Source organism: Hipposideros armiger, unplaced genomic scaffold (assembly GCF_001890085.2).
Source record: "Hipposideros armiger isolate ML-2016 unplaced genomic scaffold, ASM189008v1 scaffold_192, whole genome shotgun sequence".
In the NCBI taxonomy this organism is placed as follows: Eukaryota; Metazoa; Chordata; class Mammalia; order Chiroptera; family Hipposideridae; genus Hipposideros; species Hipposideros armiger.
This window is the reverse complement of record NW_017731542.1, coordinates 2,473,373-2,500,582: the sequence shown is the minus strand read 5'-3', so window position 1 is coordinate 2,500,582 and position 27,210 is coordinate 2,473,373. Positions and strand designations below refer to the sequence as shown.

General features: G+C 50.1%; 1 protein-coding gene across 2 annotated transcripts in view; it reads left to right on the top strand.

The window, feature by feature from the left end:
* EGFR (epidermal growth factor receptor) overlaps positions 1-27,210 on the top strand; it is a 176,153-nt gene that overhangs the window by 142,385 nt on the left and 6,558 nt on the right. The window contains exons 16-27 of one of the 2 annotated variants that reach the window (XM_019653027.1): positions 1,580-1,618; positions 3,643-3,784; positions 4,984-5,106; positions 5,778-5,876; positions 10,758-10,943; positions 18,699-18,854; positions 19,734-19,809; positions 22,147-22,293; positions 23,759-23,856; positions 25,394-25,561; positions 25,941-25,988; positions 26,707-26,809. In XM_019653027.1, the coding sequence (XP_019508572.1) occupies positions 1,580-1,618; positions 3,643-3,784; positions 4,984-5,106; positions 5,778-5,876; positions 10,758-10,943; positions 18,699-18,854; positions 19,734-19,809; positions 22,147-22,293; positions 23,759-23,856; positions 25,394-25,561; positions 25,941-25,988; positions 26,707-26,809 (1,385 nt within the window). Of the gene's footprint in view, positions 1-1,579; positions 1,619-3,642; positions 3,785-4,983; positions 5,107-5,777; positions 5,877-10,757; positions 10,944-18,698; positions 18,855-19,733; positions 19,810-22,146; positions 22,294-23,758; positions 23,857-25,393; positions 25,562-25,940; positions 25,989-26,703; positions 26,810-27,210 lie in introns of both variants that reach the window. The other variant, XM_019653026.1, reaches the window with a different exon arrangement.

The window sequence follows — 27,210 nt, the reverse complement described above, 5'->3', positions numbered from 1 at the left end:
TTTTATCCTTCATATATTTGATTACCTTGTTTATTCTGAGCCTCCTTGTTGGTAGAAGAACATAGAGTTGTATGTAATCTTGTTATTCTCTATCACATGATAGAAATGGATTTAATGTTTAAGATATGGCACAATGCTGACAGGGGTAAGGGAAAATAAAACATCTCTTGTGTACTTGTGAAGTGCATGACATCATCAAGTCCATTGTCTCATGGATTTCTCAGAGTGGGCCGTTGCTTTCCCCACGCGTCTTGTTAAAGGAGCACTTAAAAAGGTGCAGAAACCACAACTCATTAGCCAGCAGTGGCAGAGCCCAGATTCCGACGTGGGCGCACGCCTGCTTTAGAAGCTGTGCCCTGCCCACCATAGCAGACCTGGTTGCCCACGAGAATGGTAAGAAGAAACCTGAAGCAAATCTATTTTTAAATAGAACCATATTTTCATAGTAAGTTGTAAAGGAAGGTTCTTTGAAATTTTTATCCCGATAAATAAAACTGAATAATATGAAATGTTGCCTATTTTAATTACCTGTAACAAAAAAGAATAAGTCAAGTGGGGGGGGTAAAGAATAATTTTCTTGACAAAATTAAATTATAGCATGATACCTCTTTTACTTGATAGCCAATAACCTTTTCCACAAAAGTATGCAAGGGCATTGCAGGCTTTCCCAAGGACCTCTTCATCTGTTGACACTCCAGTCCTTCCCTCTTAGAGCACCTGCCCTGTCACCATCCTGGTCAATCATCTCTTCCAGTGGAAACTGGCCTATCTCTCCCTCTGAGCTTCCTGTTTGTCAGTTGCTTCTTGCTAGCAATCCCTGTGGTTTACCAGCAGCACTTTCAGGGACCACATAAAACCCTGCATCTTGTCCAAAATTTGCAGTTTCCATTTGTACCCATTTGGCATAGCGTCCCCACTGTATCACAGCCTAGAGACCAGCAGGCCTTATGAGGAGGAAAAACCGGCAAGCAGCAAGGGATATTTTGAGGAGGGTCAGGTTTTAGCAGCGGTCATCCACTAGTGAATGCTTTTTGTCTTTGACGATTTGGGTTTTCCTAGGAGGTAATAGATTGTGAAATAACGAGACCTGTTTGTGTATCCCACTGCCTGAAAAAGCCTGTGTGTCTGGCGTGGGAATGAAGGCCCATAATGCACTGCAGGGGCGAAATTGCAGAATCTGACTCCATGGAAAAGAGGAAAAGAGCCAAGACCCTCAGAACCAAGATGAGTGGAGTGTAGAGATCAGAGCCCTTTGAATGCGATAGAAAATGTTTCGGGTCAGATGACGTGTCAAACAAGCGCCCCTAGTCCTCTTCACTGCACAGCATTACCAAATGTACTGCTGCTGAAATGCACTGTTTATTCTGTGCCCAGGCCATGAAATGTTGGTCTTTTCCATGTAACTGGAGTACTTTGTTTTTCTGTTGACAGTTGCATTGGCAAATGTTGCCCAGGTGCTCAGGAGTCGCATTAACACAAATGCTGTCTCTGTTCATGCGACAGTTCAGTAACTCTCCCAAGAAAACAATGCTAAAGGAGAGAATGACCCTAATGTGTATTTCTCTTTTCATTCCTACAGCTGCTCTGGGCCAGGCCTTGAAGGCTGCCCCGTGATTCCGTAAGTGTTACCATTTGTGTCTGAGGGACCCTATCGGGAAAGACCCCGGTATTTCTAATTGCCCTTCGCCTTGTCAGGTCCTTCCTTCTCCTCTGGGCCAGCATGGGGAAGAGCGTCCCTAGGAGACACCACCTGCTGGTCCTCCCGGCCCCCACCTGCTCTGCAGTGAGGAGGCGGATTGATGCGCCCTCTGGAGCTCATGCCCAGTGCCCGGCACGCCCGTGTAGCCCACGTCTGACTTTTGGTTACACCAGTTGCGCTGGCTCTTTCTCCCCTTTCGGCTTCTTTCTCTTCCCTCACTGACCCAGTTGGCCCTGCCGCGAACCTGGATGGAATGACCTTTCTGGTCAGTGACAAAGCTCCAGCTTGGGTTGCAGGGGGGGTGGAGTTTCTCCCCTTACATCCTTTTTGAAACACAACTTCCTTCAGCATTTCCATTCTCATCAATTTGCCATCATTGCTTGAGATGCTGCACTGAGACAACCAGAAATGGGGGTTCCTGATCGGACTTATCAGGGAAGTGTGGTTATTACCAACTAGTAATGACTAGAGTGGAATCTGAATTATACACAAGACACCTGTTTGCCGTCCTGACATCCCCAGACACTAGCCAAACTGCCAGGCACTGCTGCCATTTCTAGTCATGTCCACAGAATCCCTTCCCTCTGAAGCCCTCCCTCGATGTCAGCTGACCCCTCTGCCCCAGAATTAGCCACAATAACAGACCCCTCCGATTATCAGGGAAACGTAAAGACAAAAAAAGGCAGTTTCTCAGAGGTAAAGATTTCCTTCCATCCCGACCTCTTCACTGCGCCTAAGAGGACGCCAGCAAACTCTTCCCTACTGTTCATACAACAGTCGGTATCTGAATGGTGACGTTTTCCATCACTTCCCCACCTTGGGACCAGTCAGTGGCCTTTGTTGCTGTTGTTATTATATTTACTCTTTTATTTTTTTCATTCACTTTTCCTTCTGTCACCCTTACTGTGGCTCCCCATGAAACACATACTCTGTTACAAATTATTCCTTCTATATTTCAGTGTTCCCCTCAAAATAGTAAAAATCCATTAATTGCAACTGCATTCTTGGTGAGACAGTATAATACAGGAGATGACTTTTGTACTCGCTAAGAAGAAAGTGTTGCAAATGTTGCTTTCATGAAGTACATTTGACCCACTTATGAGAAATTTGTAAGGACGATGGCCTAGTTTTCACATGCAAATGATGCTACTAATTAATTTTTGGTATTTGGTAACGTTTCCACCTGAAAAGATGAAGTTTGCTAGAAGCTCAAATGGCATAGATATTTAAAAATAATAATTTTATAAAGATTCTCCATTCAGAAGCTACAAATTCAGATGGTTCTTTCCCCAATGAAATTTAGAACCTGAGTTTTGAGGTTTTGCTCTCCCTGAAATCAGGGGTGCATGCTTGAGGTTTGAGGCTGCATAATGACATCTCCCTTATCTATGACAGTGATGCTTTCTCTGCAAAATCCTGTCACTTTACAACCTCCTCTGAGCTCATTCATAAAGCATTTCAGGTGGCTGTGGTCCCAACTTGAAAGCCAAGGACCCTCCAAAGAGTCTCAACATTAGTGAAAGGGCCCCTTCACCCAGCTTGACCAGTAGACAATATATGTCTCGTGTGTGGAGTGCTGTGCTTCTGATGTACAGAGATACATACAAAGTCATGTGAAGAGCATTACTGAAGTCTGAGTTACTTTTTGAAGTATTTTCTGGATCAACAGATGAAAGTATAACTATTTACGGAGCGGTCCAGACAGTAGCTCAGTTTTAAAAATGCCAAGAAGCCAGGTGGCGGTGGGGTGGGGACAGGAGTTGGAAACCCTGCCCTACTGCTCTGGGGCAGCTTTCTTTTCTCCCTTTAGAAGCTGCACAGTAACTCCACTTTCTGAGAGAGTTTTCAAATGATATCAGTGTATTGACAGGGCAGGGAAATGCCGATGTCATGAAACCTGTCAGCAAACCTGACCCTTCCTATGTGCCTTCACCTCGTTCCAGGCCCAAGATCCCATCCATCGCCACTGGGATTGTGGGCGGCCTCTTACTGGTGGTGGTGGTGGCACTCGGGGTTGGCCTCTTTCTGCGCAGGCGCCACATCGTCCGGAAACGCACGCTGCGCCGACTGCTGCAGGAAAGAGAGGTGAGTAGGCCCCCAGGCCTCGCGTGCCCCACCAGCACCCCTTTCGGAACCCTCGCTAGCCTAGGTAGGAAGATGCACTCTCCTGTGCAGGCTCAGGTAGAGCGAGTGGGCAAGCCCTCCGGGGTCCTTGCTTCGTGCCACTGGCCTCTGCCTGCCGCCCACGGATGAAAACTCTTGCTGTTGTCCCAGGGCGGAGCCGGGGGGAGTGGAGATGAAGACGCTCAGCAGTAGCTTAGGGAACAGAGTGAAAGGAAGAGGAAAGTGACTGCCTTTATTGACTGAAAATCTAGAGAGTTCAGTTCACCTTACAGCCAAGAAGGACCAAGTGCTACTCCCCACTCTTACATCTAACCCACGGGATGTGTAGAAAGCAGAGCCAACCTGGACCTTTATTTAAATGTGTTTGGATACAGTGAACTTGAGGTCCACACATTCGAAATGTGTTTTAAATACATGATTGTGTCATGATGCTTTATTTCTTGCGATGGAAAAACCAGGAGGAATCTCTGAATATCTAGTTATAAGCAATTAGTTCCATTTTGATACAACTATCCAGTGAAATGCAAATGTTTGTAGGCTAAGTCACACAACGTGGTCCCAGAGCTATATGTGGAGTCCTGTATGCACAGGAGAAAGCCTTGTGAGCAGATGTATCTGTTGAGTTCCTGGGAAGGTGCTGTGGTTGAGAAGATGCTACTTTGGAAAATGCCATTGTCCACACCAGTGGCTGTGCCTCTCCGAGCTCTGCTTCTGATTGGTGTCATCCCTGACACTGATTCGCTTGAGTGGGTCCTCACTTGGTGTCTCTGTGCCCGGTACTGTGTCAGAAGCCAGAGTCCCTGGGAGGAGAGGCCCACAGCAGCTTGCAGCATAATGGCGCTTGTGTGTTAGGGGACCTGGCAGGCTACCAAAATGACCATAGTCTAACAGTCTTCTCAGTTCAGCTGGGAATCAGAAATAGAAATGGCACGTGTTGAATCAGAGCTGCTCTGTTCCAGGACACCTGTATCAGGGTGTTCCTCTCTTTTATGAAGCTCTTCAGAGAAGGGGTCCACTTCTCCTTCTGAGTGAGCATGGCAAGTTCTCTGTGCTCAAGCACCACCTCACGTGGCTGTGTCTGGGCCCACCTGACACGCACTGCCCCGTGGGTGTGAGCACGGAGGCTGAGCGAGCATCCCTCTCCCTCCTTGTCTCCACAGCTGGTTGAGCCCCTCACACCCAGCGGAGAAGCTCCCAACCAAGCTCTCCTGAGGATCCTAAAGGAAACGGAATTCAAAAAGATCAAGGTGCTAGGCTCTGGAGCGTTCGGCACAGTGTACAAGGTGAGACCACCGGCGACGTGGCACAGATGCTTCCGGGGACTCTGGTTGGCGGCCCCTTAGGTCTGGGTGAGCGAACCCTGAGTCCTCAGCTGCTGGCTGCTGGCTGCCTGTCGTCGGCGGCTCTTTGTGTTGCTGAGGCTTTGGGAAATCTTTTATAATCACAGTGACAAATCAGTGGTCCTGTGAGACTGGCACACAGGTAGAAACAGCTTTTATGGAAGATGGCATTGACCTTTTAGAGGGCTGGGTGGCACAGATAGAGTCTGGGCAGTTGCGTGACAGCATCCAAATAGAGCCCAGGTCAAAACAGCTTCTTCTTAAGTTGTTTTTTCCTAGATAACTCTTTGTGTAAAGTCTGATTCAGGTAGGCCTAGACCCAGGGTCTTAGAATTCTGTGTGAAATGACCCACGCTGGCATGAGCTTAGGGTTTTTGTTTTGTTTTGTTTTTTTCTTAATCTAACTACTCTGATCCATGGAATATGACAGCTGAAGACCTGCTGAGACATCACGACTCCCAGCACCCATGGCCATGGCCTTGGAGTGCAGAGCTGTGCTCCTTGTCCCTTGCCTTTCTGCATGGTGTCCCTAATCAAGTCCATCCAGCTCACAAGTTGCGTGTTGCTTGGTGTGATGACTGCCAGTTAATGTCTTCCCTCTCTCTTGGTCACAGGGACTCTGGATCCCAGAGGGTGAGAAGGTTAAAATCCCTGTGGCCATCAAGGAGTTAAGAGAATCCACGTCTCCGAAAGCCAACAAGGAGATTCTCGATGTGAGTTTCTGCTTCATGCTCTCGTCGTCCACAGGCCTGGGTATCAGAGGTCATCTGGTCTCGTGGCTGCCGCACGTTGCTCGGTTTTAGACGTTTTTCATCGTCGCATTCTAAATGGTCACTTTCCGTGCCTTTTCTCCTTCTAGCTCTAGTTGGTATAAGTCCCTCTCAGGCCTTCTCTTACAGAGAAGACTCACCTCTTCTGTTCTGTTATCTCCCCTACAAGGATGGAAACTGACAATTGCTAGGCAATTACCGGTTCTGGTACCAGCTGCTTTACACACACGATCACAGCTGGTGACCCTCTAGTGTAGGTATTCTGCTCCTTACTTTTTCATTGAAGAGATGGAGGTATAAAGAAACTTGCTCAGGCTGGGGTAGGATTCCAGCCCATTGCCACTTCCGACTCTGAAACTTGTGTTCAATTTGCTCCACCAAGTTATCTGATCTTCAGAATGACTTCTTAAGGTGTGTAGAATTAACAATATGGTGCTCTACAAGCTCTATAAATGGGCCCGTCTTCTTTTCTTTCTCCCAAGAACAATTTCAGCATTCTTCTCCAGGGTCTGCCGACTGCTACTTGATGAAAGAAGTCTTGGAATGTTCCACAGATTATTGTTATGTTTTCACTTTCGAGTCTACTGAACTTTCTCCACCTTCCCTGGACCCTGACTAGTCAAAGAGGGGGCTGCACTCTCTTAGAAAGAGGCAGCTGCAAGGGGGCCATCCTGGAGTCTGGTGGAGCCCACTTCACATAGGCGCTCAGGTAGAGCGAGTGGGCAAGCCCTCCGGGGTCCTTGCCTCATGCCACTGGCCTCTGCCTGCTGCCCACGGATGGAAACTCTTGCTGTTGTCCCAGGGCGGAGCCAGGGGGAGTGGAGATGAAGACGCTCAGCAGTAGCTTAGGGAACAGAGTGAAAGGAAGAGGAAAGTGACTGCCTTTATTGACTGAAAATCTAGAGAGTTCAGTTCACCTTACAGCCAAGAAGGACCAAGTGCTACTCCCCACTCTTACATCTAACCCACGGAATGTATAGAAAACAGAGCCAACCTGGACCTTTATTTAAATGTGTTTGGATACAGTGAACTTGAGGTCCACTTCAGGCTCTCCGGGCAACCTTCCCTCCCAGCAAGGAAAACCCCCCCACTTGGGTGCACTTCTAAATGAGACGTGACGTATGAATACAGTGCAATAGAAAGTCTCCCGCATTGATGATATACTTATCAAACAAAATTAACTTTCACTTTAATGGCTTGCAAATGAAGGTGAAGTCCTATTAATATAATGTCAGCTCCTATTAACGTAACCACACGAAACAGAGTGGATGAGGCATGGGCGAAGCCCCCTCCCTGACAACACTAGCTCTTCGCTTCCACTGTGAGAAAGAAAACCTCTCTGCGGCATTTGTTAACTCATTTTCTAGTCACTCAGGACATTCTAATAAATTTCACAAAATGACCTTGAAGTGTGAATTTCAACAATACTGACAATGCAGAATAAGGGCAATTTTGAAGACATAGCTATGCTTTGGGAAGGCGGTAGTTTTCCCTGAAAAGACCCCAACAATTGGAGGGAATCTGCTTTCGTGAGGTAGACTAGAACCTAGAGAAAGTGCAGGCCCCGTAGGGCTGAGTACCTTCTTTCATATGCTCACGGGCACTTGGAAATGCCTATCCCCACCCACCCAGGTCAGGCACTGAGACCCAGCACTGGCTTAAGGTGCTGTCGATGGTTTAGTAAACCTGGTAAAATTTCAAAAACGTAGGCACCTACTCTTTATTCTTAAGGTTAGATATATGCCCCTGCTGAAGGAGTTTAAAACCTAGGGGAATCTTTTTTCCCCAAATTCTTAAAATAGCTCATAGATGAGGAAGACAAGGAAGAAGGAAGGAACCTAAACTCATTTCGGCAATGGGGACAAAATAATAAACTTTCAAGGTCACCAAGCCTCAGAGATACTCCCTACCATGTGACTCTGTGCGCCAGGCTGGGGTGGCTAATTCAGAGGTTGTTGTGGAGTGCTAAGCATGCTTGCTGTGGGTCACAGTGCACCTTTGCGAGTCCAAGATAAACAGCTGAGAACAAAAGCTGACTTTAACTTCTACGCACACTGAACGGGACACATGACCAGACAGCGTCCCCATTGTGCCTAGGGGGTGGGGCGGAAGTGATGACCTAGTTCTGTTGCGCTATCAGATTTTAATAGGCTCGGGGACCTGGCAGGGCTCCAGCCTCTGTGTGGCCTGACACCCACACCCGTGCTCTGCTCCCCGATTCCCGGGTCCAGGTCAGCTCCTCGCTGGCCTCACAACAGATGGGCTGCACAAACTGCTCCGGTTTGCAGATTTTTCTCCCCTCTAAAATAAATACAATCTGTTTCCAAATCTCCACCAGATCTTGAGAAAGAAGGAACAGCCAGAGGCTTGCTTCGGTGTTATGGTTGTACGGCTTCCCAGACTCGGGGGAGAGACGTGATTTGTGCTTTTTCTGGCAATCCCATGGCCTATTAATTTTTCCATGGACGTTCCAGTTTAAATTTAGGGCAGGCAATGGAAAGAGAATATAAAACAGATTTATATACGTGCTGTGTGTGTGCCATAACGTCTAGAGTTTTCTGGTAGACCTTTAGCCAGAGCACTCAACAGGAGACCCGCCTGGGGGCCCGGCTCTGTCATGAGGAAATGCGGCCACGGGTCGGCCACTCTCTTTGCTGGGCCTCGATTTCCTCTCTAGACAAATAATGGCCTCAGAAAAAATGCCCTCACAGGCTCTTTCCAGTTCTAAGTTTTTATAATCAGCCCTTCTCAAAGACCAAGGATGTTTGAGTGCCCATAAGGATTAAACGTCTACGCTTTAGTGTTGCGATCCTATGTTCACAGTAGAAAAGGAAAGCAATGCAGACTCGGCTTGGGAGTGGAGCGCCTGACCACTCAGGAAAGCATCCGTGCAGAAGCTCTGCAGCCAGGGTGAAAAGCTGGAGGATTTTTGTTGTTGTTGTTAGCGGAAGTGGCATGGTCTCCGATTTGCTTTGAATTTGTGGCTTTGCATGATTTCAGTGTAGTTCAGCCCTGACCATTTTTGAGGCCGCTATGTGCCGACGTAGATTGCAGGCACCGCTGGAATGGAAAGAAAGACCCAGGCCCTCCCGCCAAAGTGCTGACCACACTCGCTGCTGCGGCAGCGTTTGTCTGTCGCTGCCCTGCAGTGCTTACGCGCAGCTGGGCGTGTGCTGGGATCTGAGACAAAGTCCTTTCCTCAAAGAGCTGGGTGGAGACGGACGTTTTTCAAATCATACAAATATTTAAGTGCAGGTTACTGTCTTCAAACAGATCGCAGGCCCGCCTCCCAGTATCTCACACAGTGGGCCTGGGTGTGGCCCAAGGAGCTGCATGTCTCAAAGTTCCCAGGAGGTGCTGAGCCTGCTCCTCCAAGAAAAAGTAGCAAGATGCCAGGAGAGTTTAACTCAGATTGGTGGGTTAGGGGAGGCTCCCCTGAAGAGGGGTCAGCTAGGGAAAACGGGGGTAGAAGGGCATTCCAGACAACAGCCCTTCCGTGGGCGTGAGCGTGGGCATGGGCAGGGGAGGGCCTGATGGCCAGGCCTCCAGGCTTCCCAGGAACTGTGAGGCCAGGGGAAAGGCTCAGGCCAGGAGAGCGGCGTGATCATGTCTGTGTTCAGGAATGTGTGTGGGTCTCCCCCACCTCTGTCCTGGGCTCCCACCCCCCATCCCAGAGCGTCCCCTGCTGGTGCCTTCCCTTCTGCAAAGACAGGCCAGCTTGCCCCTCCAGCCCACTGGAGCAGCTGAGATGTAAAAAAGGAGCCTCTGGCCTTTCTCTTGCAGACCCTGTGGCCCCTTTCCTATCCGAATAAAAAGTCACCGCCCTTTGTCTTTTAAAGGGAAAGAGAAAGAATTTATGGGTGGAAATGAAGGGTGCCCTACTGCTCCGCCAGACAGAAGAGAGGGCCTCGTTGTGTGCACGATCGTAAATAATCAGCTTCCTCTGCCCAGAAACAGCAGAAGGGTTAAAAGAAAGCGTATATTCACGGATCTGTGTCAAACAAAGGCTTCTGCCTTGGCAGCCAGCCGAGTTGGTGGGGGCGGTGCGTTTGGCAGAGCCGCATGGTTTTCGAATCCCCAGACTGAGTGAGGCGGCAGCAACACAGACCTCCTCTCGTGCAGATGCACCCTGAGCAGCCCACTGAGTCTGCTGTCACTGTCCGTTCAGCGCTCTCTGTCCATTTCGAAGCCTGAAGTAGCTACACTGAAAGGGCATCTCTAGCTCCACTTCGCAGAGCTGGTCCCGGGACCAAGCAGTGCCCATGGCACAGTCAGGAGCGCACACTGCTCTGCTGAGACATGAGGCCTCCCTGGGCTGCCCGTTGGCTTGGTGGCCTGAAGTTCCCACGGTCACATCTCTGTGGTGCCTATAGCGGGGGTTCCGGATTCAGTGGGCGAGTCCTTATCCAGAGTGTGGGGACCCTGGCGACATTTGAAACTAGTATCTTTAGCCTTGAGGCAGAGGTCTTCCTGACGAAGACATCAGTAATGCCCCAGCTTGGAGACATCTGGTCTCTTTCTCAACCAACGTGTGCCAGTGGCGGATGCTGCCTGGGGCTCCCAGCGCGCGGGGACTCCCTTGCGTGCACCCAGGAAAGTGCCGGCTTCGCAAAGGCCTGGTCATTCCACAGCCTGATATGCAAAAGGCCCTGCGGGAACGGCCACGGCACTAGAAGTCACGTGGGTTGGCTTGTCCTCCACAGGTACACGTTTCAAAACTCAAAATCACGTTCGCACTTTTTTACCTGGAAAAGGTCCTGTCTGCCTCTCCCTCTAGCCACCGTGGAGAGCCTTCTGACGCCTTCCTGTCTCTCCTCCACGCAGGAAGCCTACGTGATGGCCAGCGTGGACAACCCTCACGTGTGCCGCCTGCTGGGCATCTGCCTCACTTCCACGGTCCAGCTCATCACACAGCTCATGCCCTTCGGCTGCCTCCTGGACTATGTCCGCGAGCACAAGGACAACATCGGCTCCCAGTACCTGCTCAACTGGTGTGTGCAGATCGCCAAGGTAAGTGGACGGGGAGTCCAGCCCGCGGGGCGGCACAGAGCAGGGGGCCGGCCCGGGGTGTTCCACCAAACGCGGAGCAGCTGCCCCTGCCCCTCACCCCCCAGGATGGTCATCGGTGGGCACCCACTTCCTTCTGGAAGAAATCACATTGATTGTGCTTCGCATCGAAGCAGTGCCCGTCCCACTGCACACTGAAAGTCTAATTCTTTGGCTGCCTTTGAACAGCTTTCTCTTTGTTGGATGCTCAGCATGGTTTGATGTGAGTGTTCTTATTTTTGGTGCTCTTTCCGTTGAATACTGTGGTGATTTGTGGTACAGTCACCCAGGTACTTGATAACAAGGCAAGCACACCAGGCTGAGCCTGGAAGGACACACGGGTCAGTGTGGCTGTGTGGACGGAGCTGGGCTGAAGGCCTGGTTGCTGCTTAGAGGAGGACTGAAAGACGCTTGTGCCGCATCACTGGGGCTTGACCCAGAGCGAGATAGGAGCTGACAGCCCAGACAGTGGCCAGGTGGCCCCACCTGTGCGCTGAGGACAGGAACCGAACAACAAAGTGGGTATTTAGCTGCTCAGGTGGCCTCAGGGCTTTTACCTTCATCTGAAACATTCTTCTTGATCCCAGCTGTGCCTCAGTTATTTGCAACTGAACTCGCTAAATTCTATGTCCTTCTGACCGTGGACGCACATTTTACTCAGCTGAACACAAGGAATTTGTGGGCGGGCCCCTCATGAGCCTACATCAATCATTACCTCCTGTCAGCCTCAGACCACGGGGCGGGGTGTGGAGGGGTGTGCCAGGGAGCAAACCATCCACCTGACTTCATCCAGTTCCTCATTTCTCACATCACCCTGGTCCAGAGTGGCAGTCAGTTCTGCACACTCACTCCTGCAGGTGCCTTCAACTTGCTCACTCAACTTCCAGCAGACGTGCAAGGCGACTTACTCGTGCATGAGAAACAGAAGCGTATTTTGGGCATTGCTCTGTCGGTAGCTGCCCATGATGCCACAAGATGGACTGTTTCTAGGAGCTGTGACCTGGGTGAGGCAGGCTCCCCTCCTGACACTGAGGTTCTGGGTCAGGTTGGCTAAGCAGTGGAAGGCCCCCCTGGAGAACCAGCCAGGGCACGTGGCCATTCCGTCTGGTGTTCGCATCTCAGCTGCAGCCTCTGGGGGCTCCCAGCACCCCGGGAAGTGGAGAATGCTCCTTCACTGACCACCACAGTCACTTGGTGTCCTTGTCACACTCATGACCCTGCTCTTAGTCACAGAGCACAGAAGTTACATCGTCGTTATTAGATAAGGGTCTCGGAAGGGGGAGTGTGTATCTCAGAGGCTGTGGCTTCGTGAAAATGCTTGTTATTTCTGTGTGCGACTGTGTTCTTTTCCCACGACTGCCACAGCAAATGACCACAGGTGTGCTGCTTACCACAGCAGAACCTTCTGTCCAAGTAAGGGCATGTTCTCAAGTTCCGGGTAGACGTGACATTTTGCAGGGTGGGGGGCGGGGGACTATTCCACCCACAACAGTGGCTCATCTATGGGAAGAGATAGTTAGCCCCGAGTAGGTTTGACTGAATCTAGAATTATTCCTGAAGGTCTACTCAGGTCCCAACTCCCGAACCCAGAAATTCTGCCTTAGCTTTCGTCCCTGGTCATCTAAGGCAGCAAACCAAGTGCCACGTGCTCCCTCCCAGACAGTACCTGTTACCTCGCTTTATTTTCTCTAGCTCAGGTTGCTGCCTAGGGAGATCTGGCGTACTTGTTTACTTGACTTGTGCCCACCCACCCTGTCTGGAAGGCAGGCGAGTCCTCTGAGTAGTGCCTGGGCAGCACCCCACCGGGCAGGGCTTCCCGCAGCCAGCCCCTCCTGCCTGCTTCCTAAGGCCCACCCCTCGTATAGTTAGCATTTTTTCTGTAATTATCTCGTGCGGATTCACAGCTCCACCGAAGTGACCAGTCATGTGATGCGTCACAAAGCCTTGGCAAGTTTTGCCCAGTGCAGAACTGGGCTTATGACCCCAGTCGGTGGGCTACACATTCACACCTGGATTCTGGCAACTGTTAGCACGTGACCTCAGGCAAGTGGCTTAGTCTGTTTGTGCCTCGTCTCTTTGGCTGTAGATGGGATTCTGCCCTCTGTCTTCCCCGACGTGGGGACACCAGTCAGCCTCTGAGAAGCGCCTGCCGCCCACCAGTCCCGGCACACATCTGGTGCCACCCGTGTTCCCTTCTCTGTTTTTTTCCCCAGATTTTGGCTCACTTGTGCTGGAGTAATGACAAAACTTAACCTGAACCATTGTTTGAATCTAGTTCTGTATCAACTCAAAGCAGCGTCTCCTGTTCACAGGACTTCTCTCCTTCTTGAGCGTTTTTTTCCCTCTCCCCTTTGCAATCTTACCATCGAATCTGCCTGACAACAAGCGCCTGCACAAACGGAAGTTTATTTGACCCCCCGCCCCCAAAATCAGCCTTCTACAAGCGTGATGAAGAAATCACAAAAACTTGAAATTGATCGGCACCCACATCGGCTTCACCTGGGCCCTGTTCACAGAGGACTCACGGTCCACAGTTCCTGTGTGGAGTTTCCCGGGCCTGGACGTTTTCCAGGATAGGCCTCCATACAATTGTACTCACAATTTCAACCTCTTATTTAAATCCCCTGCTCTGCCTCTTGTACTTGGTTTAGCTTCACTTTAAGTTGAAGTTCTTTCTCACGGTGGCTATTAGCTCTTTGTCTGACAAATTTGCTTCCTGGTGCACAAGAGACACCTTATTCTACTGTGTTTCAATAGCTGTGGTTCCTGGAGGGAAACGAAAATAATGGCTTCCTCAGTTGCAAAGAGAGAAGTTTGCTTTGGGTTTAGTGACTATTTATCCAAGTATTAAACAATTTTCTTTGTAAAAGTTTGAAGTGAAACTACCCAGAAACACTTAGTGGCTGACCAGAAACTAAACTCCTAGCATTTTCGAAGTGGGATTTATTGACTTCTAAATGTCCTGTGTTGATTCACAAGGCATGGGCTATCTTGGGAAGTTTTCTAAATATTGAGGGAAAGCTGGCCACTGTCATGCAAGTTTATTGTCTGGGCAAAACTGCTAAGAGGGCAAATAAATTCTATCACCCAGGCAAGAGGAAAAAGAAAAAAATGGAAGTGGCTGAGGGAGGAAATGGGGATGGGATTGAGAGAGCCAGAAGGAAGCCACACCCCCTTGCCATAAATGGTGAAAATGGGTTCTATTTTCCATATAAAAAACTTGAACTCAGGACCTTATGGAGACATCCCCTGCCTACCAATCAGAAAGACCATAGTTTCCTAAACCCCTGGCTCATGAGGTGAAGGGTGATAGTCACTTACCGGGAGTAACTTAGTTGCTTCAGAAAGCATATCCATTCTTTCTGGCTGTGTAAACCAGCTGGTAAATCCCCAAATATATTACAAGGCACAGTAATGTTATAAAGTATTCTAATCCCAGATCCTATCATCACTTCAGCTTGGAAACCAGTTACTGTGCCACACTCTTCCTCTTAGCACATCACCATGGAGATTGTCGCGAAGTCCTACAATAAATAAAGCCATCTAGACCGTTCCCAGCCCTTTTGAACAACAGAGTGTTCTTATCACCTAACCCAGAGTAAGATCTCACAAAATTGACTTTTCAGACAAATGATACAAGTTTAAGATCCTTGAGAGCAGCCCCTGGTGAGATTTGAAGATAGCTGGCAGGGGAGGGAAGAAATTTCTGTATGGGTATCATTCTCCCACCACTAGTTTAAAAGCACCACACTATGCATATAGTTCAATCTATGAGATAAAACTTAGTAAAGATAAACTTCAAAAAAATTCTTAGTTCAAAGGGTTCAGTTTTAAGTACATTTTACTGTGGGAAAAAGGAGGCATGCGTTTTTAAGTAACTTGCCAAGGTCTCAAGCTAGTAAGTAGCAACATCGGGACTTGACCCCAGGCTGCCTTGCCCAAGTCCACACTCGTTACCAGCACTTGCGTCATGGCTCCGGGTCGGACCCGCAGGGCAGTGAGCCCAGCTGTGCTCCCGCCTCACAGGGTAGGCTGTTAGTGCCACACGATCTCCGTCTGGAAGAGTATTTCTGACCCTTTTCTGCCTCTGCTTAGGGCAGGGCTCAGTGGTGGGGAAGCCATACTTGGACTTCACTTCGCCAGCATTCTGCCATCTGCCAGCCTCCCCCCTTCCTACTTTCTGCCCTTTCCATATTCACCATATCAGCGCGTGCCTGGACCTTTCCACGAGGGAGTTTACGAAATAGAGCAGAGGGGATCTCATCTCAGCCTCTTGCTCTGGACCCTCCCAGGAGAGGTACAGTGAGGCAGCCACAGGGAAGACAGTCTGTCAGGGGCAAAGCCAGCCACCCCCAGTCCTTCCTCATTCCACTGACGTGCCAGAAAAGCCTTTAAGATGACGTGAAACACGTCCCCGTGCTTTCCTACTATGTGGTGTGAAGCATGTCCCCATGCTCTCCTACTGTGCGCTGAGGCTTTAGGTTGGCTCTGCAAATTCCCCTTAACCTCAGTACTTCAGAATTGGTCCTAAGTGCCCTGTAGTAATGAACAAAAGTAAATACGTTGAACTAAATTAAAGTGGGGAGATGAACCAGGAAATGAGTTTCCCAAAAGGCCCCCCCCCCCCAGGCTCTGCTGATAGTGCTTCCCGCAGTGTCTCTGTTTAGACTCTGGGAGGTCATGAGCAATATCACGGCTCTTATCTTTGGTGACTGGTTAAAATATAACTCTGCCGGGCACCGAGATAGCCTTTCAAACTGCCTCTGGGGTGTGGGACAGAGACCCATAAATGGAGCTTTATCTAAGTTCAAATGAGCCTAATCTCCTCATCCCAACGATCCCGTTTAAGCCCCTCTGGCCGATTAACTGTGCACTCCAGCCTGTGCGAGCTGCCCTTTCCTCTCCTTTCCCAAGCTCCTCCGAAGGCTGGTGTTCTGAGAAAACATCCCAGTTCATTCCAGTTACTCTGGTCCGGTAATGACCAGAGAGGTGGGGGGCGTGGGGGTGGGGCGCCGTTCCTTTTATTAGATTTACACCAAGACGCAGACTTGACTCAGAGGCACAGGACCAAGAGCTGGATGTTAGTTTTTTGTCTTGTTTCTTTACATCCCAAGCAGCCTTTGGGCCAGCAGGCGAGTGGCACTTGGAGGCCCCAGCAGGAAACTCAGGACTCGGTCAGGATGGTGGTCTTGGGGACTCAGAGGACTTGGTCTGTGACGCAGCATCCCAGCCCCTGGGCTCCCTGGGTGGGTTTTCAGGGTGATCATGAGGCTGCTGGGACTGTCAGCACCTTCTGGAAGAGGCTTCTACACAGATGTGTTTGAAATGCCTGGCACATCATCAGGGTTCAGAACTGTAGCTGCCATTATCATTCATTCTTCATTTATTCATTCATTCATCCTTCAACAGGCTTTTATAAAAATGTGTCCAGTGTATCGGATCCTCTGTTCGGCCTTTAAAGACATAGAATGAGCATGAGCGATGATAGTTAAATAGAGCTGAAAATGCCCTCTGAAGTCCTCTTTGTGCATTTAATGAACTCACAAAAGACATGAATTTTAAATAAAGGGAGAGGGACAAGGAAAGGGTGACTGTTTCCTGTGTGTAGGGACTTATATGTGATTATTACTATATGTATGTACAACACCTACACAATACCTACCTCAGAAGATGATTTCAGGGAGTGTGATGGAGCAATGAATGAAAGAGATAGAGGGTGGAAGGGAAGAGAGAAAGCAGGGGTGAAGGTGAGAGAGAAGCACTGAAGTAGCACAGAGCCTGGAATACAGACGTTGGTCTAACCAGACAAGAAGCCAAGCATAATTCACCCTTTTTGAGTGGGTAAGAGCACATCATATTTAATAAATAGAAGCCTTACTCTTTTATAAGAGACGGGGGACCCAGCACAGAGCATAGTCTCAGGGTCCCAGGAATCAAATGGGAGACTGAATCTGATGAAAGGAGTCCCCCTGTGCAAGAGGGGACGGAGTAGCAGGTTTGTCCTGTTTGGAAGCATGTTCTCAGCTTGTCTTTCCCTCTACCTCTCCACACGTCATCTGTACATTACGATTCCTAATTTAAGAGTGCTGTTCCAGAGAAGAACCTGCTAACTTCCTCCTCAGTAGACGTGAGCCCCGTTAACCTCCCCCCCGACCCCCAGCACCTGAGAAGTCTTAGACAGGGAACCATGTAGATCAAACAGCATCATCAGCATTTATTCAGGCGCTTTCTAGGTAATACGAGGGAGAAGGGAGGAGACCTGGGAAACCATCTTTTTTTTTTTTTCCTCCAAGAAAAGACAAAACACTAAAGGCCTCAAAAGTAGCCAGCAAAGACTAATTCCTGGTACCATTTTCATAAGATTCTACTTTTCCTATGATGGCTAGTTTTGCTCTAGAAAGAAAAAAAAATGTAATGATACCTTGATGTGACAAGCTAATAATTTTCACCTAATATCTATGCAAAAGGAAGCAAAGAATTTGCCAGAAAATTTGGGGAGGGAAGGATTTTATCCCTGTCATTGCATTAAAATGGAGATCCCCTCCACAGCTGCAAGCAAGCTAAAAAGTAAAACAGAGTTGGCTAAACCCATTTGTTTGCATTTCATGCACTTCAGGAAGCATTCTTGCGGTGCCCACTCTTAGCTGGAGAGTTCATGAGTGTCTAAAGCAAGTTGGGAATGCGCCCCCTCCTGGCTGGAGAGAGGAGAGGTGCATTTGTGGGTAGGTGGGAGAGAATCCAAACAACCTCGGCAGAGCGGGACCTCCCCACAGCACCTCTGCCCTAGCAGCACCACCCTGCACAGAGGGGAGGGCTGCCCACTCATGTCAGCAGGTTGCAGCTTGGTCGGTATAAGGGAGCTTGGCTCAGCTAGGTCAGGAGTGACCCTGCCTGCCAGCAGGGAGGCAGTGCGTGTGACAAAGACGCCGAGAAGGCCGTGGGCAAGGGCTGGGGCTCAGGGGTAGGATTTCTAGCAATGAATTATGTGTTGGGCACTGTGTTGGGTGCTTCTCAGCTACCCTCCCTCCCTTCCTTCCTTCCTTCCTTCCTTCCTTCCTTCCTTCCTTCCTTCCTCCCTTCCTTCCTTCCCTCCTTCCTGCCTTCCCCTTCCTTTCCCTTCCCTTCCCTCACAGCAGCAGTTCTGACTACAACAGAATTATGGAGGCTACCAGGGAGGAGAGGGGAAGGGCGCTTTGAAGCAAAAGCAATAGCCACGTCATTTCAGTTTTAAAGAGAGAGAGAATAACACCGGGCACAGCTCTGACTCGGTGGTGAGCCGTGTGAGGTAGCGCGGGCCACGCTGGGGAGCGGGTGCCGCCCCTGATGGAGAGCACACAGCTGGCTGAGCGCAGGGAAGGTGAGGAGTCTCGGCTCAGCTGATGGGGGAGCACGTGTCCTCTGCTTTGTGGTCCATCTGGGTTTGAAACTCGAGTAACTGAGTTGGTCCGCAGGCTGTGGGTTATTGTTAAGCTGAAACTCGAGTAACTGGATGGAGAAAAGTGAACAAAGCAGCAGCTACTCGATTTGCCTCTTCTCCATCCCGTAGATAGTTCCTCTCGTTTACAAGGTACCAGTGACTGTGTCCACCAAGGGGAAGGACACGGACGGGCTCCCGCAGCCCCTGACGCGCGCGGAGAAGCGCAGAGCGCCTTCCCTCTCGGCCGGAACCGGGTCTGTGCGCCCAGGGTGGGGGTCTCACAGCGTGGCCCCTTTTTTTAGGGCATGAACTACCTGGAGGACCGGCGCCTGGTGCACCGTGACCTGGCCGCCAGGAATGTCCTGGTGAAGACGCCACAGCACGTCAAGATCACAGACTTCGGGCTGGCCAAGCTGCTGGGGGCCGAGGAGAAGGAGTACCACGCGGAAGGAGGCAAAGTAAGGGGCAGGCTCGTCGGCCAGCGGCGTCTTCCGCCAGCACGCTAACTGATGTGGGGGAGGTTCCGGGCGACGCCACGGCCGCTCCACCGACAGCTGGGTCCAGCGAGGTCTTCTGTCCCTGCAAGCTGGAGCAGCTTGGGGAGCAGGATTTGCTGGGAGGGTGGGTCCTTTCCGACGTGTTCGGAGGCCAGATGCAGCACACATGGTCTCAGCTCCCTCTCCAGGCTAGCCAAGGGTGCCTTTCAACCCCCCCCCCCCCCCCCCCGCAGGATAAAGCACCCTTCAGAAGAACAGCTGGGGACATGTCACAGCTAATTTGGTGGCACACTGCTGTTGAGGACATCTCAGAAATACGGAAAGCTCCCAAGTTGTTCTGAGAGTTCCCGAGGTTATATGTGACTCATGCCCGGCACTGGCAGCAGTGGGGTGGGCCCCCCCTCTAAGACAGGTTTGGGGGCTCTCCATGGGACTCTTCCCCCAGCAGGGAGGGGCACAGGTCTCCTGTTAGGCCTTCTGGAATATTCTGGATCAGCTGTACCCCTCTTACGTTTCACTCTGGCCTGCGTTGCTCCAATCAGCTGGCCCAAGCAAGCACCCACAAACGCAGGGTGGATAGGACTACAGGGCACTACCAGGGCCCCAGCTCACCAGGCCCACCCACAGCTGCCAAGCCTGGAGCCTAACAGAACAGCCCTGCTCTCAGCCAGATTTAAAACCTGTCCCTCCTGCTGGGAGAGCACTAGGCCTGGGGGATAGGAGTGGGGGTGGCTGGCTTTCCCACGTTTGTCACTTGCAATTTGTCCCAGCGTGATTTAATGGTTTTCAGCAGAGGGAAGCTAATAGTTGTCTTATTACTTTATCTCTCGTCATCCCTAGGTGCCTATCAAGTGGATGGCTTTGGAATCCATTTTACACCGAATTTACACCCACCAAAGTGACGTCTGGAGCTATGGTGAGTCAAAATCCCGATGCTAATGACTTTGTACTGAGGCAAAGCTGTCTTGCACTGTTTGTTGACTTACATTATATGCTCTGCCATCCAAGTTATTTTCTTCCAAGACAATGACTAACAATAACGTAACAGCTGCTGTCTATCTTTTGTACTAAGAAAACGTGACAAAGGAAATTGAGTCTAACTACCATGCTAAGCACCACTGGAGATATTAGTGACCTTGTCAAGAGGGGATAACGGGGCAGAGAGAGCTTAAACTTAGGAAATGCCTGTGCCTGCAAAATCAAACCAAACTTGACCTATTGCCATGAATTTGAAGTCAACCAAAGGAAGATGACAAATGAGTTTTCACGGGGAAGCGTTTCCAGTAGAGAAACGAGGTTAAGTGAAGGATTAACTCAGGTGGCTAGTGGTCCATAGAGTGAATGGCAGTCTCCGTATGGGAGAGAATGGCTTAACAAAAATGCACCGTGAGGATGTCTGCGGGAAAACAGTAAGGAAAAGGGAGGCCGTGACTGCTTCCAGCACTGGTGAGGACCAGCTCATCAGGGCCCGATTCTCATTCCTGCTCCGAATCGCACCATCGCCTGCACAGGCCCAACCCCATCCTCTGAGGAGCTTCCCTGTTCCCAGCAGGCCTTTCACTGTCTTGCTTCGCTGCCTCTGTACGAAGGGCTTCCTGAGCCTGCAGGGCCTCATCCTTTAAGAAAGTGTCACTAACGCATTGTCACTGACTGCTGTGCTACGTGTCCTCCCATGTCACCCAGCCATCTGCTGAAAGGCTGCAAATCTTCCCTACTATGTCTACTTGTGACTTATCAGCCTATCCGCAGCTATTAAAGCAGCGGGTGAAGAGGAGGCGTCACCCCAACCACTGTAGCAATGTGTCTGTGGGGGAAGCAATGTTGAAAGGAATTTCCAAGAGGCATTTAGTCATTGTCACAAAAACAAAATCATTCAGGATATTGTCCACTTAGCATTTTTTTCACAGCACTGTTAACTTCCTAACATTCCAAATGTATTTTTTTTTTAATTTCATGGATCTTCGTTTCACCTCTTCAGAATCAAATTTTACAAAGGCAGAGATCTTTGTGAATGGATGAATTTTTACAAGTACCTGTGAGCTGAGCTGTCAACAATTAATGAACTAGATAAGGAAATAAAAATCTTCTGATGGCTTCTTAGTTTTAGTCACTTTCAAGATAAGTCTACCCCCCAAGACGGGAGGAAAGACGTGCTTTTTTTCCCACCCCGGGACCCTGCCCAGAGTCATCTTCCTTGTCACCGCAGTAGCACAAGTCACCTCTTTCCCTCAGTGACACCACAGCAGGGGCTTCTAATGGGTCTTCTCTCTTCCTCTTTTGCACAAGCTCATCTAGTCTCCAGATAGTGAGGAAAAAATATTTTTAACCATAGCGGGCTTTCCCTCATTTTCCAACTTTGCATCCTGTATATTAATTCAGGCCATTTCGTTTGGGATGGCCCCTGGAAAACCCAAGCAGGTTTGTGGTATCTGGAGGCCATCGGACCAACTGGAGATCAGGAAACCACCGGGTCTGTGTCTGACCCCTCCCTGTGTGGTCTGGAGACCCAGGCCCAGTCCCACTGAGGGAATCGCTAGTGGCATCACAGGGCACATTCACTGTCCAGGTGGGGATAAGCTCCCTAAGGTGTTTGTATGTTTCTAGGGCAGAGAATTCCAGGCACAGAGGCACAGAGATGGAAAGACCATCAGAACTCAGGGATGGTCTGCAAAACAAACACCAATTCTAAAATTACTACTGCTTTGATTTTTTTTTTCTTTTAATCATGATGATTGCTTTTGTAACAAAAAGTACAGGATTTTTATGTTTATCAAAAGAACATAGGGATTTTTTTTCTCCCTCTCTCTTTTTCTTTTCTTTCTTTCTTTTTTTGTTTAAAACCCCAGTTTATGTCCTTGTTTGTAATCTCCATCTTCCCACTTCCGAGTCACTTAGGATAGCTGTGTGAGTGTGTCACTCCTGCTCCATAGCATAATAATATTTATGTTATTAGCGTGGTTGTGCTGTCTTTGTTTTTATTGCTAAAGTTTACCACTTACTGGCCACTTACTATGTGCCTGGCATTGTCTGAACATTTCAGCTGTATTATCTTCTTTGATCCTCACAACCACCTAGGAAAACAGACACTGTCATTATCCCACTTTACAGAGCGGTAAACTGAGGCTTCCAACAGGGAAGCAAATTGCCCCAGGCCACAGAAACCTAGGTTTTTAAACATTAGAAACAGTATCAACAATGATGACTAAAGACAAGGCGTGATTATCGACTCAAAGTGGCTACTTCATCCCGTCAGGGGTCACCGTTTGGGAGCTGATGACCTTTGGGTCCAAGCCTTACGACGGAATCCCGGCAAGTGAGATCTCAACCATTCTGGAGAAAGGCGAGCGCCTCCCGCAGCCGCCCATATGCACCATCGACGTCTACATGATCATGGTCAAATGTGAGTAACTGCTGTGCCGTCCACATTTGCTTAGCTGGACCTTGGCACTCACAGTGCCTTTCTGTGCCCAGGAAGCATTGCCGCCTCCAGCCAAATAATTGAGACTTTAGATTTCCCCAAAGAAATGCTGTCACACTCTTTACAGCAGGCAGTCGAGTTCAAAAACTTCCGTCAATCCCACCCGCCTCCCCAAACATTCTTCAGGAAGTGCTTGCTTGGCTCACTGAGCATTGTGACCTGACATTTGCCTGTGTTTGCAGGCAGGTAAATAAAATCAAAATCCTCCGTAAGCCGTTACACCAAAATGTCCAGTTCTGAGTTGCTCAATGAAAAAGCCGCCCCCCCCCGCCCCCATTTTGAAGCTTGTTACCAGAGAGACTGTTTTGAAATGCCTAATGATGAGTAAGCACATGAGACTGATAGAATCAACATTTCTGCTTTGACTTAAACCTTTCAAATAGTGGATTTATGTGAGGTCGTACTGCAGAGTAGCAAGTAAACATTTTAATCCAAATAAGAGTGTGAAACTTGGTTGGTGCTGCTATTCCACCCAAATCACGAGTTCAGCAGGCTAAGGAGGTGACGTTCCGTGTGTGATGGGCATTTCCACAAGAAGCAGCACAGGGAATAGCATGGAGCAAAGCTAAGGTGCACATTAATGCCTTTCTGAACTTCGGATCACAGAGTTCATCTATTTCAACTTCCTGGCTTTGGCCCGAGGAAGCGGGGGTCCAGAGAGATTGCATGATTTGTCAAAGGTCACATAGCAGTCTGGCCTAAAATAGCCTGACATCCTGCTGATAGAAACTAAATGGGAACCCTCAAGAGGCACGAGGATTTCCAGGCGCTCGCTGCTCCTCCGGCTTGTGTCACCCAGGCCTAGGTCACTGTGGAAGCAAGTGCACGGGCATGGCTGGCCCAAGTGTCCTCCTAAGGAAGGCACTGGAATACCCCGTCACCTGCATGCGTGTTTACTGAGCGTGTCACACCGTGAAAGCACCAGGGCAGGGCGTTCCCAAAGCCCGAGGTTCCTAATGCAAGTCCCTAAGTTTCCCTAAATGGAATCTGGTTTCAAGCTTGCAAGATTGTTGAGTGAAAGTAGAGAAGGGTGATCACTGAGTGAGGGCTTTGAGAGCCTGGACACCAGGGCACCTGCAGTCAGAGCAGTTCACAGAGAGCGATGCATGTAACACGGCCGCTGGGTCACTTAAGGCGAGGCCTGAATGCTGGCCCTAGGAGAGCAGGCGCAGAGAACTGGAAGATGTTGTTGTCATTCCGATTCCTACATGTCGTGGCCTTTAAACAGTAATCAGCGCTGGTTTGCCGAGGCCAAAGGTTAGATCTCTTTCTTCTTCATTTATTTGTCTAAAAGGATCTCACCCTAAGTGCTTTCTTTAAGCAGTGCCACTTGTATCATTTCTTTTCAGGGTTCTGACGGTACCATTTTTTCTCGTTCCTTCTCCAGGCTGGATGATAGATGCAGATAGTCGCCCAAAATTCCGCGAGTTAATCGTTGAATTCTCCAAAATGGCCCGAGACCCCCAGCGTTACCTTGTCATCCAGGTACCAACCAGATCTCAGTCTGCACTTCTATCAGGAAAACTCCCTCCATGGGGCATCAGATGTCACTGTGCTCCATCGGGGGGCCCACACTGTCACCCAGGCCATGTCAGTAGATGCTCGGTGCCCCGGGGGAGGCACAGGCCACGCTGTGAATGAAGTGGAGCTCATCCACTGTGCCTTGCAGCTCTGTTTGCTGCCCCCACCTGAGCGCCAGTGTCCAGACAGCCTCCCACACTCCCCGACACTCTGTTTCAGGCGTCACTTTTGTGCGTCAGCTCGTCAAAGCCTTCGGGCCAAACCTGGCTTCAAATCCCTGATTCTCCACTTAACCACCTTTGGTTAACAAAACCAAGCTCATGGGGTTGTGTTAGAGATTCGATGACATAATATATGCAAAACACATCGCATAGACCCCCAAAGGTTCTGCTGAGCAGTTGCAGAGTGTGTGTGTGTGTGTGTGTGTGAAGGGGGAAGGGTGACAGGGAAAGGCGGGTTTTCCCCACACCAGCACGCAAGCAATTCACCACCAGCGGGCGCCCTACAATTCGTCTCAATTCTGGCACTACCTGGAGACAGCGTCCCATCCCCCAGGTTACGGGCTCAGACCTCCAAGGCTGCTCCCCGCCTCTTCCTCTTCAGATGCCAATTGCAAGTCTGGGTTTCTGACCGACAGGCTATAAATCAGACGTTTCTACAACCCTCTCCTTGGGTTCCATTAATGTGCTAGAGCAGTTCTCACAGCTCAGGAAACCCATTTACTGACCAGATCACTGGTTTATTATAAACGGATATAACTGGGAACAGCCAGAGAGAAGAGATGCACAGGGCATGAGGGGGAGAAGGAAGGGGTTCCCATGGCCCCCCCCCCACCGTGCATCGCTCTCCCCAGATCTCCATGTGCTTACCAGCCTGGAAGCTCTCTGAACCCCATCCTTTTGAGTTTTTACGGAAGCTCCATTGTATGGATGATTGACGGAATCGCTGGCCATTGGTGATTGAGCCCACCTCCAGCCCCTCCCCCTCGCACAGGTTGGTGGGTGGGACTGGAAGTTCCAAGCCTCTAATCACGAGGTTGGTTTTCCTGGCAACCAGCCCCCTTCCTTAGGTGTGGGCCTAAAGCCACCTCGTTAACGTAACAAAGGGCACCTTCCTGGCTCTCAACACGGAGGAAATTCCAAGGTTTTTAGGAGCTTTGTGCCAGGAACAGCAGGCAAGGCCAAATATATATTTCTGATTACAAATCACGACATCACAGCACCTAACTGCGTAGTACACACTCCATAAATGCTGCGATTTCATCCCTTTCTTTCCCCTCTTGAGTTGTTTTGTGTTGCATTCAGAGAGGCTTTTAGACACTAAGGAGTTTTTCATGTTTTACTTTCATGGGGGGAGGGGAGGAAGCAGCTCTACTTCTCGGGGAGGTGGGGACGCGGCTGTAGCTGACCTGGCAAACATGCAGGCACCTGCTGCCAGTACACCTAGAGGCGGGATTGCATGCCTGTGGGCCTGTCTAACGGGCTCGAAATCTCTGCTCCAGGGGGATGAGAGAATGAACCTGCCCAGCCCGACAGACTCCAATTTCTATCGCGCCCTGATGGACGAAGAGGACATGGAGGACGTCGTGGACGCGGACGAGTACCTCATTCCGCAGCAAGGCTTCTTCCACAGCCCCTCCACGTCCCGGACCCCACTTCTGAGTTCTCTGGTAAGAGGCTGCGCTGTTCCCCAAGCCGTGTCGGTTGGTTTGAACAAATTGAGTCTTAGAGGAAGTGATGCCTGTCTAGTGGAACTCACACAGAGACGAAGACGTCCATGTTAACCAAGCAGCAGAGCCAAAATCGGCATGAATCGATTCAGTGTATTATTTTATTGCATTGCGACAACCCGATTGTAACCTTGTTAGCTTCACTCGGGAACAGAATTGAACAGAACTAAACCTAGTTGTTCTAAAGCTGATGGGTCGAGATGAAACGAAGCACCTTTAGATGCATCTACTGCATGAGACACCTCGTTCAGTCCGTGGAAATGGGTGAGAACATGCAGGCGCTGCATAAACAGCTCCCGTTCCTCCCGTTCTTTTTCAGAGCGCCACCAGCAACACTCCCACTGTGGCCTGCATTGACAGAAACGGGGTATGTATGACAGCCCGAGGAACAGCTCTGTCTCCTGGCGCTCGTTTGCGTAGAAAATGCCCCTCTGAGCCCACGGGAGCTTGAGTCCCCTTCCTGCTTCATTGCTTCTCCCCTGCATGGTTCCTGGACCGACCCTACGGCCAGCAGCGAACAGTCACTTTCTTGCAGTGCTGTTGAGGATGTCTCTCAGGAACCAAAAGCATCAGCATCGCCTGGCAGTTTGTAAGAAAAACGCAAACTGGGGGGCCACTGCCCAGACCTCCAAAGCCGGGCCTTTAGGGGTGCCCCCCAGCCTCCCTCCCAGGTGGTGCTGAGGCGTGCTATCAGGAAGCCTTGGTGTGGACCCCCACTGACCAGTATAGAAGCCACTAGCCAGCGGTGGCTACTTAAATTGAACTTGTCATTCATTAAAACTGAACAATGAGTTCCTCACACAAGTGGCTCGTGGCTGCCGTAAGGACCAGCACAGATGATGGACCGTTTCTGTCCTTCGGGCAGGCCTGCTAGCCAGCACTGACTGGGGCCTTGGCACCCGCCCTGTGGTCCCTAGACCAGCAGCGTGGCTGTCACCGGGAGCCCGTTAGAAATGCAGAGTCTCGGGCTCTGCCCAAAACCTGCTGAATCAGGTCTGCTCTGTGATAAGATCTCGGGTGATTACACACATTGGAGCCTGCACAGAACTGACTAGAGTAATCTTGCCTCCTTTCCTCCCCAGCAGAGCTGTCCCCTCAAGGAAGACAGCTTTCTGCAGCGCTACAGCTCAGATCCCACAGGCACCCTGACTGAGGACAACATAAATGACACTTTCTTCCCGGCGCCTGGTGAGTGGCTCGTTCCTCAGCCTGCCCATCCAGCAGTGGCCAGCCTCCATGCCCTGGTGCCCAGGCCGCTGCTTCCTCAGGCTGGCCCAGAGGTGGACACAGTGGCAAATCTGCAGACATAGTGAAGGAAGTGAGAGGCAGAGAAATACAACAGGACTGAGCATGGCACACGGTCTTTGTTGAGCTCAAGTCGTATCCAGGTGGTTGGTTGGAGGTTGGTTTTTAGAATGAATCTGCAGATTTTCTAGAATGTGAAGCAAAGAGCTCAGATATGTGTGTGTGTGTGTGTGTGTGTGTGTGTGTGTGTGTGTGTGTGTGTGTGGGAGAGAGAGGGGAGGAAGGGAGAGAGAGAGAGAGAGAGAGAGAGAGAGAGAGAGAGAGAGAGAGAGAGAGAGAGAGAG